The sequence below is a fragment of the Pogoniulus pusillus genome, chromosome 21, assembly GCF_015220805.1.
Source record: "Pogoniulus pusillus isolate bPogPus1 chromosome 21, bPogPus1.pri, whole genome shotgun sequence".
Lineage (NCBI taxonomy): Eukaryota > Metazoa > Chordata > Aves > Piciformes > Lybiidae > Pogoniulus > Pogoniulus pusillus.
In genome coordinates, this window is record NC_087284.1 from 16,721,189 (window position 1) to 16,736,445 (window position 15,257).

A 15,257-nucleotide genomic window follows, 5' to 3' on the forward strand; every position below is an offset into this window, starting at 1 on the left:
TATCCTGGCAGCACCTGAGCCTTTGCACACAAGCATCAGTGAGGAGAAGTGGTGATGGCAGGCAGTGAGCAATGAAAGAGATACTTGTGACTTGAGTTTGGTTTACACAGAGGAATGATTTCTTCATCTAGTTCAAGGGGTTCTATAAAGATGTTGGAAGAGTCAAAATCATTGCCCAAAAGTGCCAGCAAGTTGTATAGTGGGGGAAAAAGAAAGAAAAAAACAAAACCCAAAACAACAACAACAAAAAGGAGATGGAAGCAGATGTGCCACCTGCCAGCAAGGGCACATTATCATACAATAGAATGGTTTTGATTGAAGAAGACCTCTAAGATTATCAAGTCCAACCACCAACCCAACACACCATGCCCACTAAACCATGTCCTGAAGTGCCATGTCTACATGTTTTGGAACACCTCCCGGGACAATGACTCTAACTCATCCCTGGGCAGACAGGTCCAATGTCTGACCACTTTCAGTAAAGATTTTTTTCTTAATAACCAATCTAAACCTCCTCTGGCACAACTTGAAGCCACTTTATCTCATTCTCTCACTTGATACTAGAGAGAAGGTTTATAAGTTTGTATCGGAAATAGAATCACTGAATATTTTGCACTGATGGGGGCAAAAAAAAAAAGGTTTGATTGAAGAAGAACAAAAAAAGGAGGAGGGGATGGATTCCATTTTTGAGGGACAACACAGGAGGCATCATCGTGCATGCTGGTTGGCTCAAGTTCTCTGTCATATGTGATACATAGAATCTTAGAATCAACCAGGTTGGAAGAGACCTCCAAGATCATCCAGTCTAACCTAGCACCCAGCCCTAGCCAATCACCTAGACCATGGCACCAAGTGCCTCATCCAGGCTTTTCTTGAACACCTCCAGGGACGGTGCCTCCACCACCTCCCTGGGCAGCCCATTCCAATGCAAATCCCTCTCTCTGTCAAGAACTATGTTTAAGTCTGGAAAATGTATTTTTGAAGCACAGTACCAACTTGTGTAAGTACAGACACCTTTTTGCTATGACATGTTTTGTAGGGTCACAATCCAACCTTACCTATTTAACCTTTTGTGGAATTAAAATGAACACTTTGTTGAAAGTTTTAGGCTCGTACGAGTGGGGAAACTGACTGTAGTGCCATTAACCTCATTCTGCATATTCAAGTCAGTAAAGGGCCCAGTCCTGTTCAATATCTTTATTGATGATCTGGATGAGGGCATTGAGTCCAGCGTCAGTAAGTTTGCAGATGACACCAAGCTAGGTCTCTTCCAACCTGGTTGATTCTATGATAAGGTGGAGGCATAATTGCTATGAAGAAATATTGATTCCTATAATTTTAGAGATTACAGACTGGAAAAAAAATCATGCCACCAAAGTTCAGGAAGAAGAATATATAAATAAATAATGTCCCATTAGGGATAAGTTTAAAAAAAAAAACCCTAAGAAAGCACTGCTACCACACCCAGGGATGAGGAACGTGGGGAAGAGTAGTCAGGTGTCATTATCAAACCACCACAGTTTTTGGAAGAGGTTTCAGAAGAATGTGGTGTCTGTGGGTACTCAGGACCTGTGGGCTCTCAGAGTGACTAGCTCAGCTTCTTGGGGTTGAACATCATGGGTTCAGGTCCCTCACAGACTGCAAGGAGTTTTTTGTACCTCTTGTCATTGGGCTGGGAAGGACAACTTGACTCCTGTCAGCTCTAGAGAATCTGCTGCAATGCAACCTTTTACAGTGGAGAAAAAATGAGGCTCAGGGTTTGACAACTTGAAGCCACATGTTGCCAGGAATAGGAAAACATGGAGAAAACTGGAGTGCTCCTGTATAGACTGCTCGTGTGTCTACAGTCCAAAATCTAGTCCTTATATTTGTATTTCTTATTCTAGTGTGCTACTGACTGGCAAATAGCTACGTTTATTGATTCTGAAAGATACCAGGACATGTTTCATTTTTATTTACTTATTTACTTGTGACATCTAAATTAGTATGAGCTCCTCATCTGCTGTTCATATGTAAGAGGTTAGAAATGATGCTTGAGGAAACATTGTCAGCATTTATGTACCGCCCTGGCAGCCTCAGATATTCAGCATCACCCAGCATTCCTTCCACCAGACGGGCTTTCAAAAGCTGGCTTCTGTATTCCACACCTGCAAACTACAGCAATATTTAGTAGGAAGTGCTGTGTGCCTGCAGTTAGTTCTGAGTGCAGGAGTGAAATCTGGCCTGATGCACCAAAGAGCTTGGCGGCCGTTCCTCTGCTTATTTGTTCAGCTGACTGTGTTTGATCAGAGCTGATGTCCTCAGTGGTACGGTGAGGCTGACATACTTACTGGAATCTGAGTGCATTACCAATTGTGGTCACACTGCAGAATCATTAAGTCCAAGGCTTTTCCCTACCTCTTTTAGTGCTTTTCACCAGTGAAGAAAAAGCAAATGAGCATTGCTCAGTTGCCTGTGATCTGTCTGGAATCAAGACATTTGTATTTAATTTCTGTGTGAACAAACCTCCTAGTTTCTACTGCCTAGCTGTGGTTAGGATTTTTTCATTTCATGTCTTGCAGCTTCCTGGGACCAACTGCATCCCAAATCATTGTTAGTCAATGTTCTTATGCTCTTGATACATTTAGTTCTTATGCTTGTATTACAGCGTCTTTGTCCTCTACTGTGATGGTTTGGGTGTTACCCACCCCCTTCACCCCTAAAGAAAATCACCCAGACTAGGCTCAATGGCTGGAAATTAAAGAAATAAAGCTATAATTACAGCTTAGCACAATATACAGGCAGATATTTACAATATATGCAGCTATATACAGAAATATACAAGTTAAAAAGTAATACAGAAACACAGCAACCCTCCCAGAAACCAGAGTCCCCAGGAGGGGCTCCCAACCAACCTTCCACCTTCTTCCCACTCCTCTACCTTACCCCAGACTTTGCCTTATGTTCAAGGTGAGTTTGAAGAATTGGCATGGGGGGTTAGGAAGCAGAAGGATTAGTCACACAGATGGCAGGTTAGAGAGAAATGCAGCCCAAAATCAGAGAGCAAACTGTGCTATCTATGTTTGTGTTCTTGTTTTTATACAACTCAGCAAGCCTATGAGTAAAGTAGACATCACCATTGTTTCCTTTTCACAGCCTATAGTCTTAATTCCTCTCACTAAAATATCCCTGCTAGGCTCAAAGTAACAAACCTGCAGATCAAGATTTTTGGAACAAGTCCTGGTAAAATCCTTTCATTCAATTTCATCCAATTTTTCTCAAATCTTCTTCTTTCTCATGGAGTTCTCTTTCCCTTGAATCCAGTTTTTATAGCACATTGCTTTAATTCCATGCCTATTTTCTATACCACTTGATGAAATTAAGGTCAACCCCAAAGAAGCATAAAAAATGTTGAGAACTTACCAAAATAAATGTTTAGTAATGGGATTGATTCATGCTCAGAGTCCTGTAAGAATAAGCAGTAGGACTGTGGGGGTTGGTCTCTTCTTCTAGGCAACCAGAACAAGGGGACACAGTCTCAAGTTGTGCTGGGGGGAAGTATAGGCTAGATGTTAGGAGGAAGTTCTTGCCAGAGAGAGTGATTGGCATTGGAATGGTCTTCCCAGGGAGGTGGTGGAGTCACTGTCCCTAGAGGTATTCAAGAAAAGCCTGGCTGAGGCACTTGGTGCCATGGTCTAGTTGACTGGATAGGGCTGGGTGCTAGGTTGGACTGGATGATCTTGGAGGTCTCTTCCAACCTGCTTGATTCTATGACTGCTTGCTTGATTAGGACACTCAACATTAAGGGCTTGACCCTGTGGATTTTGATGAAGTAGCACATTATGATGCTTCATCTCAAAGAGAAAAAGTTCCCTCTTTGGAAATCATTTGGAGGCATTTTCATTTTTGATGCCCTATAGATCTGCTATTAATAACAATGGTGGCAGTTTCATAGTAGGGTGAAAGGAAGAGGGCAGATGGAAAAGGAGCAGTGAGCAACAGCAGACATCATGGTTTGCACCCTGCTGCAAGTGTGGAAGTGGACGATGAGAAAACACAGTGGCAGAGAAATATGAGTAAATAACCACAGGGGTACCTAACACCAGAGATTTTTTTTAACGAGGAGCTGGCTTGGTGCAGAGCACCTCTAGATGTCACTGCAGCATTGTGAAATGTTGGTAGAAGACTACAAAGCCGGCATGGTTTATACCGCCCTGTTCCTGGTTAACTCTTTAAACCAGCCTGCAATACGTTATTAGATCATTAAAAATGCCATTGCCGAATGTTGATTAACAGCAAAAAAAACTTATTGAAATGTGTCAGTAAGTCTATTACTGAAAATTTAGCTAGAATATTAAGTATTCCAAGCTTTGGCTTAACTAGCCTAGCTAGCCAGGCTTTGGCTTACCTAGCCTTTCAGCAAAAGCTAGTGCAGGGCAGCAGCTCATTTCTAGATGTTGGGGAGAGGTTTTGTTTGTTTGTTTGTTTTTTTGTTGCTTTTGTCTTGATTTTTTGGTCCCTGAGGCTAAATCCTGATTTTTTTTGTGCTGTGTTTGTACCAACACTGATGTTGATTACAGCTGAGATAATTTCTCCTGCTCTGCACTCTCACCGAACTTATCAGCTTATTAGTGATTAACATAGTGACCATCATTTAGAGGAATAGAGTGAGTTAGAACAGAAGGTACTTGGGTTTGGCCAAAAATACATGGCTGTAATTTCATGAGGAGCAATACAACGTGAGCATTGTATACCCTGATTAATACAAGTGCCTCTTCCACAGGTCATCAAAGAAAAGTCGCATTTGAACGAGACAGGGATAAAAGAGAAGAAGCCACCAGATTCAACAGGTTGGACATTTTTTTTCTGACTATTTTCTAGTTCCTAAGGGTAGAGCTGCACAGAAATAGGCATTACCCTCATGAGCAGCTCCATTGAAATTGCTTGGGTTACATGTGTGCTCATCAGAGTGAATGAGAATTGTTCAAGCACCTTCAACCTACTTTCCACCTGCCTCTGCACATTATGGCAAACTGAGCAAAAAAAAGAAGTGCTTGGCATGACAAGTTTATTAACCTTGACTTGGCTTGTAACTTGGCAGTAAGTTTGAGTGACAAAAATGTTTTCCAGTGTTGTGTTTGAAAGGGAAGAGTTTGTGATCCATGATATCCCTGTTCAAAAGTGGTATTCTCTGCATGGTTAGAAAGCTTTTACACTGACCCTGAAAGTGGGAGAGGAAATAAAGTGCCTAGTTCAAAGTGCAACAGAAGCTATGCTAGGTGTGCAACCCTACTTCAATACTGCTACTGACTATCAGAGAACCATTGGTGGATTCCTTGGTAATCTGTTCACTTGCAGAGGGAGCCATCCAGAAGAACCAGTCCTGCTCTCAAGGAGAAGTTGATAAACTCAACAAGGAAAATGTTGAGAGAGAAAATTCTGTTCTGCTTCAAACAGACACTTCCAAATTTCACAGTGGAGAGTCAGAAGAGAAAGGAGAAAATTTGTCTTCTGAAAACAATTATAGGAGAAGCTCCATTCAGAAATCCTTTGCTACAGAAAAGCAGCAGGAAGAAGATGCTGTTGATGATGCTTGTCAAAAGGTAACTGAGCAGAAGATAGAGAGTGAGTCTCCAGCAGATGAGGAGAGGAAGGAGGAACATCAGGTGTCTGCAGATGAAAGACAAGAGGAGAGGGAGAAAAAAGAGGAAAGAAATGCTGAAAAGAATGCAAAGGATGTTGAGGAACCACCAGCTCCTTCCCAAACTGAAGATGAGGCAGAACAAAGCCACGATGAAGAAGAACCAGAGGGGAGGTAAGATCTGAATCTCAGCTGCACATTATTGAGAGACCTATGCTTTAGAAAAATGTGTAGTTCAGGGTGGCTGGTTAATATAAATATTGGTGACAGTTCAGCCCAATAGAAAAGTGTAAAATCATTTTATCTCTCTGACCCAAGCTCTAAGCTGAAATTAGACCTCTAAAAAAGACAAGCCAACAATCTACCGTACGCTGTATGAGTGGTGTGCTTTGGTTGTTTGATTCTGGAATAGGCTAGGAACATGGGAATTCTGTTAGGCTATTCTTCCTCCCTGAGAAGTCTCCCATTGCTGGTTTAAATACTTCAGCACCATGTAACCTAGTAGTAAATAAGGTTAGCTGAAGCCAGGTACTAATTGGGAAGTAAATTACTGCAAAATGAAGTAACTTAAGTGATAACATAAAACCATGAACATTTGACCAGGTAATTAAGCTGATAAAGCTGTTTACTGTAGTTCTTTCTTTCCTGAATTGATATATAGCCTTCTAAAGAGCTTAAGTTCTCAGGGACCATTTCTTTAAAGGTGAAATTGAGAGCCAAATGTTACATTTAGAAGAACTCAGGGAAGGGTTTCAGTAATGAAGAAACATTTTGCTGTCATTATTAACTTAGGGGTCATTTTTATTTCTCAAAGTGAATATTGAAACTGTTTACACCATGAAGCACAATGGCCTGTGTTACCTGAATACAATATATATGTAGGCATTCTTCATCTGTGTTTCTAAATTTGCTGTGCCTTAAGTGTACTCTGCTCTAACACCATGTTTTGTCCTTGCAGGTGTAAAGGCTGCGAAAAAGGTACAGGAAATTATAGTTCAGTCACTGAGCAGACCTGCCAATTTGAGCATAGAGGTAGCAGTAAGCACTGAGTGAATGATGAAAGCCTATTCAAAGATGGCAAGAAAAAGAGCAAACTAGATGCAGAACTTGCTGGTGGCATATGTAAAACTAAAAAAAGCCCATACAGGGAATGTTCCTAAAGGCAAGGCATTTGATTCAACTGCTATCATAGTGACAATGAGATGGAGACATCCATAGAAGAGAATGATTTGGTTGTTCTTAGTGGGGGGAAAGGAGTGCACAGTAACTGTGATGGGAAGCAGTTGTTCACGAGCCACATCCTAACCTATTGGGAAATAACACAGTTCTATTTGCTTCTGTCTTTGAGGCTTCTATACTGACAGAAGTTAGTTGCAACTAATTTGCTTCTGTCACAACTACTTGACCTGGCACTATTCACTTTTCCTCTTGTTTTAACAATAGAACTAAACTTCCTAAGGATAGAGTGGTGGGAGAAATTGTATCATGCGTGACAAAAGTGGCCTGAAGAAGTGCTGAGATGGTGTGTTGTTAACACAGTCTCTGCAATGCTCTGGATGCAGCCTGAAAAAGCAGCTTGCTCTTATTCCTGCCGTTGCAATCTGAAGTGAGAACAACTGCTGCCTGTTAAACAAAAAAAACTACAGATTTTTGTGTGGAAGCCTGAGTGATGCAGTTGGACAGTTAGAGAAGTGATGCTGAGGCAGTCCTCACCAGGATTAGGCAGAGATTTCTGATATTACACCATCTTGAGAATTTCATTGCCTCTCCCTGTATATGAAATGGAGGCACATGAGAAGATGGCCTGAAAGATTTGAAGATGTATGTGTGTGCATGCACAGGGCTCAGAATGCATTTCTTTGCTTGGGGAATGGGGGCAGAATGGAAAAGGGAAACATTTATTAAATGTATGTGCTAGGCTTTTGCAGCAGGAAGCAGTGGTGTATTAAAAATGTTAACTCTATAACCTGTCCTGAGCTCTGGCAGATTGTTAGGGATGACTTAAAGGTTGGAAAATCTTTGATCTGTAATGGAAGGTTGTTCTTGAAGAGAGAGAAAATCCTCTCTGCTATGCAGGAAAAGGAAAATGGTGGTCAGTCACTGAGGAAATCTTGAAGGCTGAAACCTAGGAATAGTTTTAAAGAGGCACTCTGGCCTCTTTACATGACTACTTCCTCACCCAAAGTTTGGTTGAGCTTTCAGAAGGCCATTTTCTTCTGCCACTTAGATGCTGGGGCCCTTGGTGTTTCTGTTGTCAGAGCCAAACTCTCCCTTTAGGGTAGGGGTTGTCTTGGTGTTTTGTGGGTCTCAGTAACAGGGAAAGGTCCATACTTGAGGTCCTGCAATTCGGACTCTGCAGCATCTCAAGTAGGTGGCAAACTTCCAGAAGCCCCAACTTTTCACAATTCCTTGACCATGAACTAACTTCCTGACCATGTAAGTCATTAACACTGTTAAAAAATAAATAATAAAAGCCAGGTACACAGCTGGTGTCCTGGAAAAATGGACATTCCCTGTGAATAAGTACCATCTACTACTACACTAATGACCAAAGTGTTCCTGCCAGCTCCATGCTGTCATGGGTTTTCTTTTTGGCTTTTTTTTTTTTCTGCTGTTTTTAATCATTTTCACTGTAGTAATGAATGGTTTAAAAATTGTCCAACAAGCTTCACACAAAAAGGAGCCAGCATTCCAAACCAGGGAGCTCATGCTGTAATGCTGGGGCTCTAGCCCTCCCAACCAGTTGAAGAAGTATTTGTCACTTTGGTCAGCCAAAGGTCACTCTCAGGAATATCAATCAAATGGAAAACAACATGGGTGTGAAATTGAAGTCACAACACCCTGTGAAAAATCCAAAGAGAAATATGGCATGCAGGGCTGCTCTCCAGCAGGGGTTTTGACATCGGGACGGCAGAATAGTCCTGGGCAATAATACCAGAGACCTGTATTTATGCCAAAACTCCCTAGTTTCTGCAGTGTGATGTTGGGAACCCATCACTTCTCTGCGCCCCTCTTCACTTTGTATCTGCCGTCTTTCTTTAAGGACAGAAATTCTTCAGAGCAGCACCGTGACAGTTACCATGTGTCCTACCACACCGGGTCCTGAGCCATACTGGAAATCCCAGGTGCTGCCTGCCAGGGTGAAACTCCCTCATGTGCACAAGATCTAAATATGATCTTTGAAGGTGATGACCACACTGTGGAGAATGACAAGTTTTGTCAATCAGTAGGGAAGGGGATTCTTCACTGTGAACAGCAAAAGCTGGGAAACAGCATCGCTCAGCTGGGCCCTGAGGAGAGTTCAGTCTCTCTTCATACCCTACTGCAGAGTTTCAGTAGGTACTCCCCTATTAACAAGGGTGGAAGAAAATATTATCAGAGATAAAGCTGAATTCCTTCCAAAAACATTGCTGAGGCCCTTTTAGAGTGTGAATCCAAATGGGTTTACTCTAGCAGTTTTTGCTCTTGCTACTGTTGTGCAGAAGATGCTAACTCAATAAAGTTTTGGTAGTGTAGCTCCTCCACACCACCCTGTTTTCTGAGCCAGAGCTCCTGGAATAAAACCTTTTAAATAGCAGGGAAAAACTTATTTATTAAACTCGCTGTAGATATATTAAGTTCTAAAATGATCTTATCTGGGGAAAAGAGGGGCTAGAATACAAACAGACCAACACTGCATGTGTCCACTCACATGCTGCCTCTCTGTTTTGTCTGTTGCAGATAATAGTCCTACTCCACCAGCACCATTTGATCACCGGATTGTCTCAGCCAAAAGGGTGGGGATCAGCAGTTATTATAATGTCAGTGAGAATGAAATTCTAGGAGGGTAAGTCACATGAACCCAATGGAAAGCAAGGCACAAATTTACATCTGTGCAACCCAGGAGGTGAATGCAAGCAACATGCCTCACTATAGCTGAAGACTCCGAGGATGCTGTAATACTTTACCTCATGTTGCATCCAGCAAGACATGGAGACATGTTGCCTTCTTTCTGTCAGTGGATCCCATGCCTGAAAAGACAGGCATGTTTTCAGATAGATCAGCAACTAACATGACAGGCCATGTAGTTGATTGGTCTGGAACACAAACCCTATGAGGAGAGGCTGAGGGAGCTGGGGGTGTTTAGCTTAGAGAAGAAGAGGCTCAGGGGGGACATCATTGCTGTCTACAACTACCTGAAGGGACATTGTAGCCAGGTGGGGGTTGGCCTCTTTTCCCAGGCAACCAGCAATAGAACAATGGGACACAGTCTCAAGTTGTGCTGGGGTAGGTATAGGCTGGATGTTAGGAGGAAGTTGTTGCCAGAGAGAGTGATTGGCATTGGAATGGGCTGCCCAGGGAGGTGGTGGAGTCACTGTCCCTGGAGGTGTTCAAGAAAAGCCTGGATGAGGCACTTGGTGCCATGGTCTGGTTGACTGGCTAGGGCTGGGTGCTAGGTTGGACTGGATGATCTTGGAGGTCTCTTCCAACCTGCTTGATTCTATGATTCATGGTGACATTGTTTAGGAGGGAGTGATGTTGTCATTTTTGATGACAGTATCATCTTGGATAAGGTTTTATTTCATCATGAAATTATAGCCCTCCCTTGGAGGACTGATGAGATGGAGAGTGGCAGAGTGTGCACACAAGTGAGTTCTTACCCTTACAGTTTGTTGACTTCCTCAGGGTTAGTCACTGCAGGTTGTGAGGTGAAGCATAATGAATCATGCAAGAGGGACAGTATCAGCTAGAACGGTGTGTGATTTTAGCATGCCTGAACTGAGTAGTTGCAAGTCTAATCTACACAACAAAACAGCAGCAACAGAGCAATTAAAATGGGATATTTCTGCTGTTTGTAACCTAGTTTACCCTCAGGGCTGATACCAGTACCATTGGATGATTTTTGTCTGTCTTATTTTTTTTTCCTTCCTAGAGGGCGATTTGGCCAAGTGTACAAATGTGAAGAGAAAGCAACAGGTCTGAAGCTAGCAGCCAAAATTATAAAAGCAAGAGGTCCTAAACAGAAGGTTGGTAGAGCATCACATGGGGCTTTTGTTCCCCAGTGGACACAGACCATGCCCAAGTGGCTCACAAGCCAGCACACTCATAGGACCTGCTGGACTTAGCTCTGGCTCAAGTTCTCTTTCTCTCTCCTCCAGAACTTCCAGTCAGTCTTTGGAGGGAAGTTTCCCTAATTAAAAAATGTAACTTTGTTTTCAGCAATCTGTGATTCTTTGGTTTTTTTCTTTTTTTGCTTTCTGCTGTTAAATCTATTAAAGGGTTTTATTTAATGGCAAAAACGTTTGTCAGGCCTGTGGCATAGTGTGTATCTTCCTGAGCACGTTGTAGCCTTTATTGCAGTGACTTTGATGTAATTTGTGAGGGATGCTGATAACAGGCTTGATCTGGGCTACTGACATCAGCAAATGAGAATTGGTCTGGCCTGTTTTGCAGCCTTATGACCACGTGGGGCTTGCTTTCACATGAAAGATGTGCTCAGCATTCTTTGTGTGACAGTGGTGGCATTAGTGACATTCAAGAGTAGGATTTGCCTCAGCTAACTGGAGATGCTAAGGTATAGATGTGTCTAAACAGGTCACCAAGAATCCCCAGGTAGTCAATGGAGAGGGGCCCATCCTAAACCGCACATCTGAAATAGCTGGACTCAATGGCGTACCAGTCTCACTCCTCTCTGCCTGCTCAGGGAGGTTTTGTGGACTGTCCTGGACTTATCTTGCAGAGGTTTATCTTGCATACCTACAGGTGATTGGATCAAGTCCTTTTCTGCTTCTTCCTTTACATCTGTGCGAACCCACTACTCGTCCACGTGGGTTCTTCCTTTTCCTCTTAAACTGAAGCAGGTCCCCACTCAAGCTCTGAGTTGAGTCTACTAGCCCCTATAGCCTTGCCACCTACCACTGCATGAACAATCAAAGGAAAATCCTCTGTTTGGGTGCCACCAGTGAAAACCAGAAGATAGTGTTGATGTCTGGTTCAAACTATGTCCTGTTTCAGGTAGCCTGCTTTCAGCAAGGGGTTTTGTAACAATTCTCATGACTCTTTGCAGGATGAAGTAAAGAATGAAATCAACGTTATGAACCAACTGAATCATGTGAACCTCATCCAGCTGTATGATGCCTTTGAATCAAAAAATGACATTGTACTAGTCATGGAGTAGTAAGTCTGTTCTTTGCTTTCTCTTCTTGCTTTTAGCACTCCTGCTAGAATTGTCCATTTCTTTCTTGCTTTCTCCTGAAATTAGAAATAGAGATTCTTATAGGTGGAAATAACATAGGAAAGTTGTTCTCAGGAACATTCCAGTTCTGTGAGACAAATGACAAGGCATCTTAACACCAAAGAGAAGCTATTTCTAGGTGCTGTGCCTAATCCTTATACTGGGTGCCTGAATGGATAAACCCAGTTGTTGTGCTGGGTTGTGCTCCTTAGGCACAGAATAATAGCTGCTTAAAGTCAAGTTAAGCAGATGTCTTGAGGAAGCCAGGAAGAGTGTAAGTAAAACTTGGAAAGGCTTAGCATAAGGCTTTAAGTTGCATGACTCTGGCTATTCTGGACAAAATTAGATGGTCCTCTGAATTTGGTGTGTGTGATTAGCATGTCATGAAAAGGAAATGTGTAGCTATGGATGGAGCATTCTGAAATGTCATGAAAAATTGCTGACTTTAGCTACTTTAAAATTGAAAATACTTTGTTGACTTTAGATACTTTGAAATTGAAACTTTGGATCATGTCCCTTTTAAACTCTGAGGGAGGAGACTGTGGATTCTCCAGCACGATGTCCTTGTTTTCCATGTGACTTCATTAACTTCACTAACAAAAAATGATGACTGGAGACAGCATAAGGTTCAAATTCCAAGACTTTCATCCTTACCAATAGATGGGTGACTGGACTCTCAGACCTTGAAGTAGTTCAGGCTGGTATGCCACATCTTGAGTACTATGTTCAGTTCTGGGCCCCTTAATTCAAGAGAGATGGTGAGGTGTTGGAATATGTCCAGAGAAGGGCAACAAAGCTGGTGAGAGGCCTGGAACACAAACCCTATGAGGAGAGGCTGAGGGAGCTGGGGGTGTTTAGCCTGAAGAAGAGGAGGCTCAGGGGTGACCTCATTGCTGTCTACAACTACCTGAAGGGAGGTTGCAGCCAGGTGGGAGTTAGTCTCTTCTCCCAGGCAACCAGCAATAGAACAAGGGGACACAGTCTCAAGTTGTGCTGGGGAAACTGTAGGCTGGATGTTAGGAGGAAGTTGTTGCCAGAGAGAGTGATTGGCATTGGAATGGGCTGCCCAGGGAGGTGGTGGAGTCACCATCCCTGGAGGTGTTTGAGAAAAGCCTGGCTGAGGCACTTAGTGCCATGGTCTGGTTGACTGGCTAGGGCTGGGTGTTAGGTTGGACTGGCTGATCTTCCAACCTGGTTGATTCTGTGATTCTATGCATGAGAACCCATTTCTTGGAAAGTACAGAGTACAAGCTCATATTGTGGACCCACCTTACTGAAGTGACTGTGAATGATGCAAACAGCCATCAGCATAAGTTCAATATTGCTCTACCTGCATTTGGATTGTGCCTTTCTTTCTTCAGTGTGGAAGGAGGAGAGTTATTTGACCGAATTATTGATGAAAACTACAATTTGACAGAGATGGACACAATCTTGTTCATGAAGCACATCTGTGAGGGGATCCAGTACATGCACCAAATGTACATTCTTCATTTGGATCTCAAGGTAATCAACTGAGATGTATGTTTTGTCCAGTGACTGCTGTGGAAAGGCCATACAACTAGCAAATTCTTGTGCAGAAACAGCAAAGCTCCTTACTCTGCTTTCCTTAGTCCAGTGTGTATTCACTTTAGTCACACTGATAACAGTTAAATTATTACAGGAGTAAGTAAATTAAATGGGAATTGTGATTGTGTGTTGCCAAGCCTCCTGACACTTGAATTTTCCAGACTGATTTTACAGCAAGCTTGCAGCTGACTACAAATACCTTGCTATTTTCAATATTCACATTTGGATCTGAAGATACTGCACAAATACTATTTAATTCAACTGCACAAGATCTCTGTTTTACACATCAGGCATGGGGTAGCAATTATCCCCATTTTTTACTATGCAAAACCTAAGGTATGGCTGAGTGGAACTAAGTGCAAGGGTCATTCAGGGTCAGTGGAAACCCTGCACATCTTTCTGAGGAATGCACAACACTGCTGTTGTTGTGAAAAGCCATTTTAAGGGAAAATACATTAAAATTACCTGCTAAAACTATAGAAATAAAAATAGATAGTGGCTGATGTAACAAATCCAGTACAGCTGTGTTGGGTTAGGCTATAGCTGCTAGTGCAGCTGAAAGCTCCAAGAAGGTGGCAAATTCTCTGCTACATACTTGCTTAGTTATCTGAATTTGCCAGCTATTAACACAAAAAGCACTCTAACTTACTTTTAAGAACAAATCCACCACTTACCTATTCTTATACTGGTCAATGGCTAATGGCTAACTGTCACCTCTTAGAAAACATTTGTTGTAAAAGCAGTTTTTGTTAGCCTGTACATTCGACCTGGCTCTTTCTCCCTTATTTTAAACAAATAATAGACTTCTTTCTTACCACTGCTTAGTGCAGGAATAAAACAGGATGATGTCTGTAGTTTTATGAATGGCAATAAAGCTTCCTAGTGATTCCTGAACTTTGCAGCAAAGCAAAAATAAACCAAAAGTGCATAAGATGGTTTTCTCTTTGGTGAGATTTTTTTATTACAGCTGCTGGTTTTGGCTTGCAATAACTGAGTTAATATAGTACATCTTTAATGTTGTTAACATATATATTATTGCAGTGGTTCAGCAAATGAGCAGATGCTTGTTGGGACCTGTTTCAGTTGCTCATCAATGACCAAGCTCACTTTGCTCTTTCTTTATAAACATCCAGTTACCTAGAAACCTGTCAAGCAGCAGTCAGCACAGTTCTTTGGGATGCATTAATTATGTTCTTGGAGATGGCACATTTTAAACATGAGGTCAAACTGCTGACAAAAAGATAAATATACAATCCAAGAAATTCTTCCCAGGAGCTTCTTTTCATGTACTTGCCAGCCATGGCTTCTCCCATCTTTTTCACTTGTTCATAGATTGCTGTCAGTTACAAATGAGTTTTGGGAAGAAAGCCTGAAATTGAAAGAAAATCATCCTGACTGTAATCATCTAGGACCTCAGAAACTATGGACATATGGTGGTTTTAAAAGTCCTGCATGTAAAATGAATTAGTAATGGTGACAAAGGTTAACTAAGGCTTTAAGTGTTGAAGGCTGTTTTGTTTCAAAGAGAACTCGATGTGCAACAAGATGGAGTAGCTATAAAATTGCTGGCAGTGGATAGGAGCCTGTATTTGAGGTATTTACATTTCAAAGACAATTGGCCAAAGTCTGTTCTCAGGCCCTTCTGTATGAATTTAGAGTAATTCTAGGATTCCTGCCAGGGCAGTGAAGAACAGCATTTGGCCCTGTGAAAATCCAGGGGGATTTAACCTGTGAATCTTACCTTTTGCTAAAATATCTGAGACAAGCATGAAGTTGATGTAACCAGCTTAATGTGTCAGTGTTAATCAGACAGTTACTGCCAGAGCATTCATGAAGTCAGAAGCTTGCAGCTGTAAG

At 42.1% G+C, this 15,257-nt stretch overlaps 1 protein-coding gene across 4 annotated transcripts in view; it reads left to right on the plus strand.

Annotated features, from left to right (window-relative positions):
- The window catches only part of MYLK4 (myosin light chain kinase family member 4), a 58,479-nt gene that overhangs the window by 36,796 nt on the left and 6,426 nt on the right, over positions 1 to 15,257 (plus strand). For all 4 annotated transcript variants that reach the window (XM_064161091.1, XM_064161089.1, XM_064161092.1 and 1 more), the window contains exons 3-9: positions 4,763 to 4,829; positions 5,338 to 5,794; positions 6,579 to 6,598; positions 9,341 to 9,446; positions 10,533 to 10,626; positions 11,667 to 11,776; positions 13,196 to 13,337. In XM_064161091.1, coding sequence (XP_064017161.1) covers positions 4,763 to 4,829; positions 5,338 to 5,794; positions 6,579 to 6,598; positions 9,341 to 9,446; positions 10,533 to 10,626; positions 11,667 to 11,776; positions 13,196 to 13,337 — 996 coding nt within the window. The remainder of the gene's footprint in view (positions 1 to 4,762; positions 4,830 to 5,337; positions 5,795 to 6,578; positions 6,599 to 9,340; positions 9,447 to 10,532; positions 10,627 to 11,666; positions 11,777 to 13,195; positions 13,338 to 15,257) is intronic.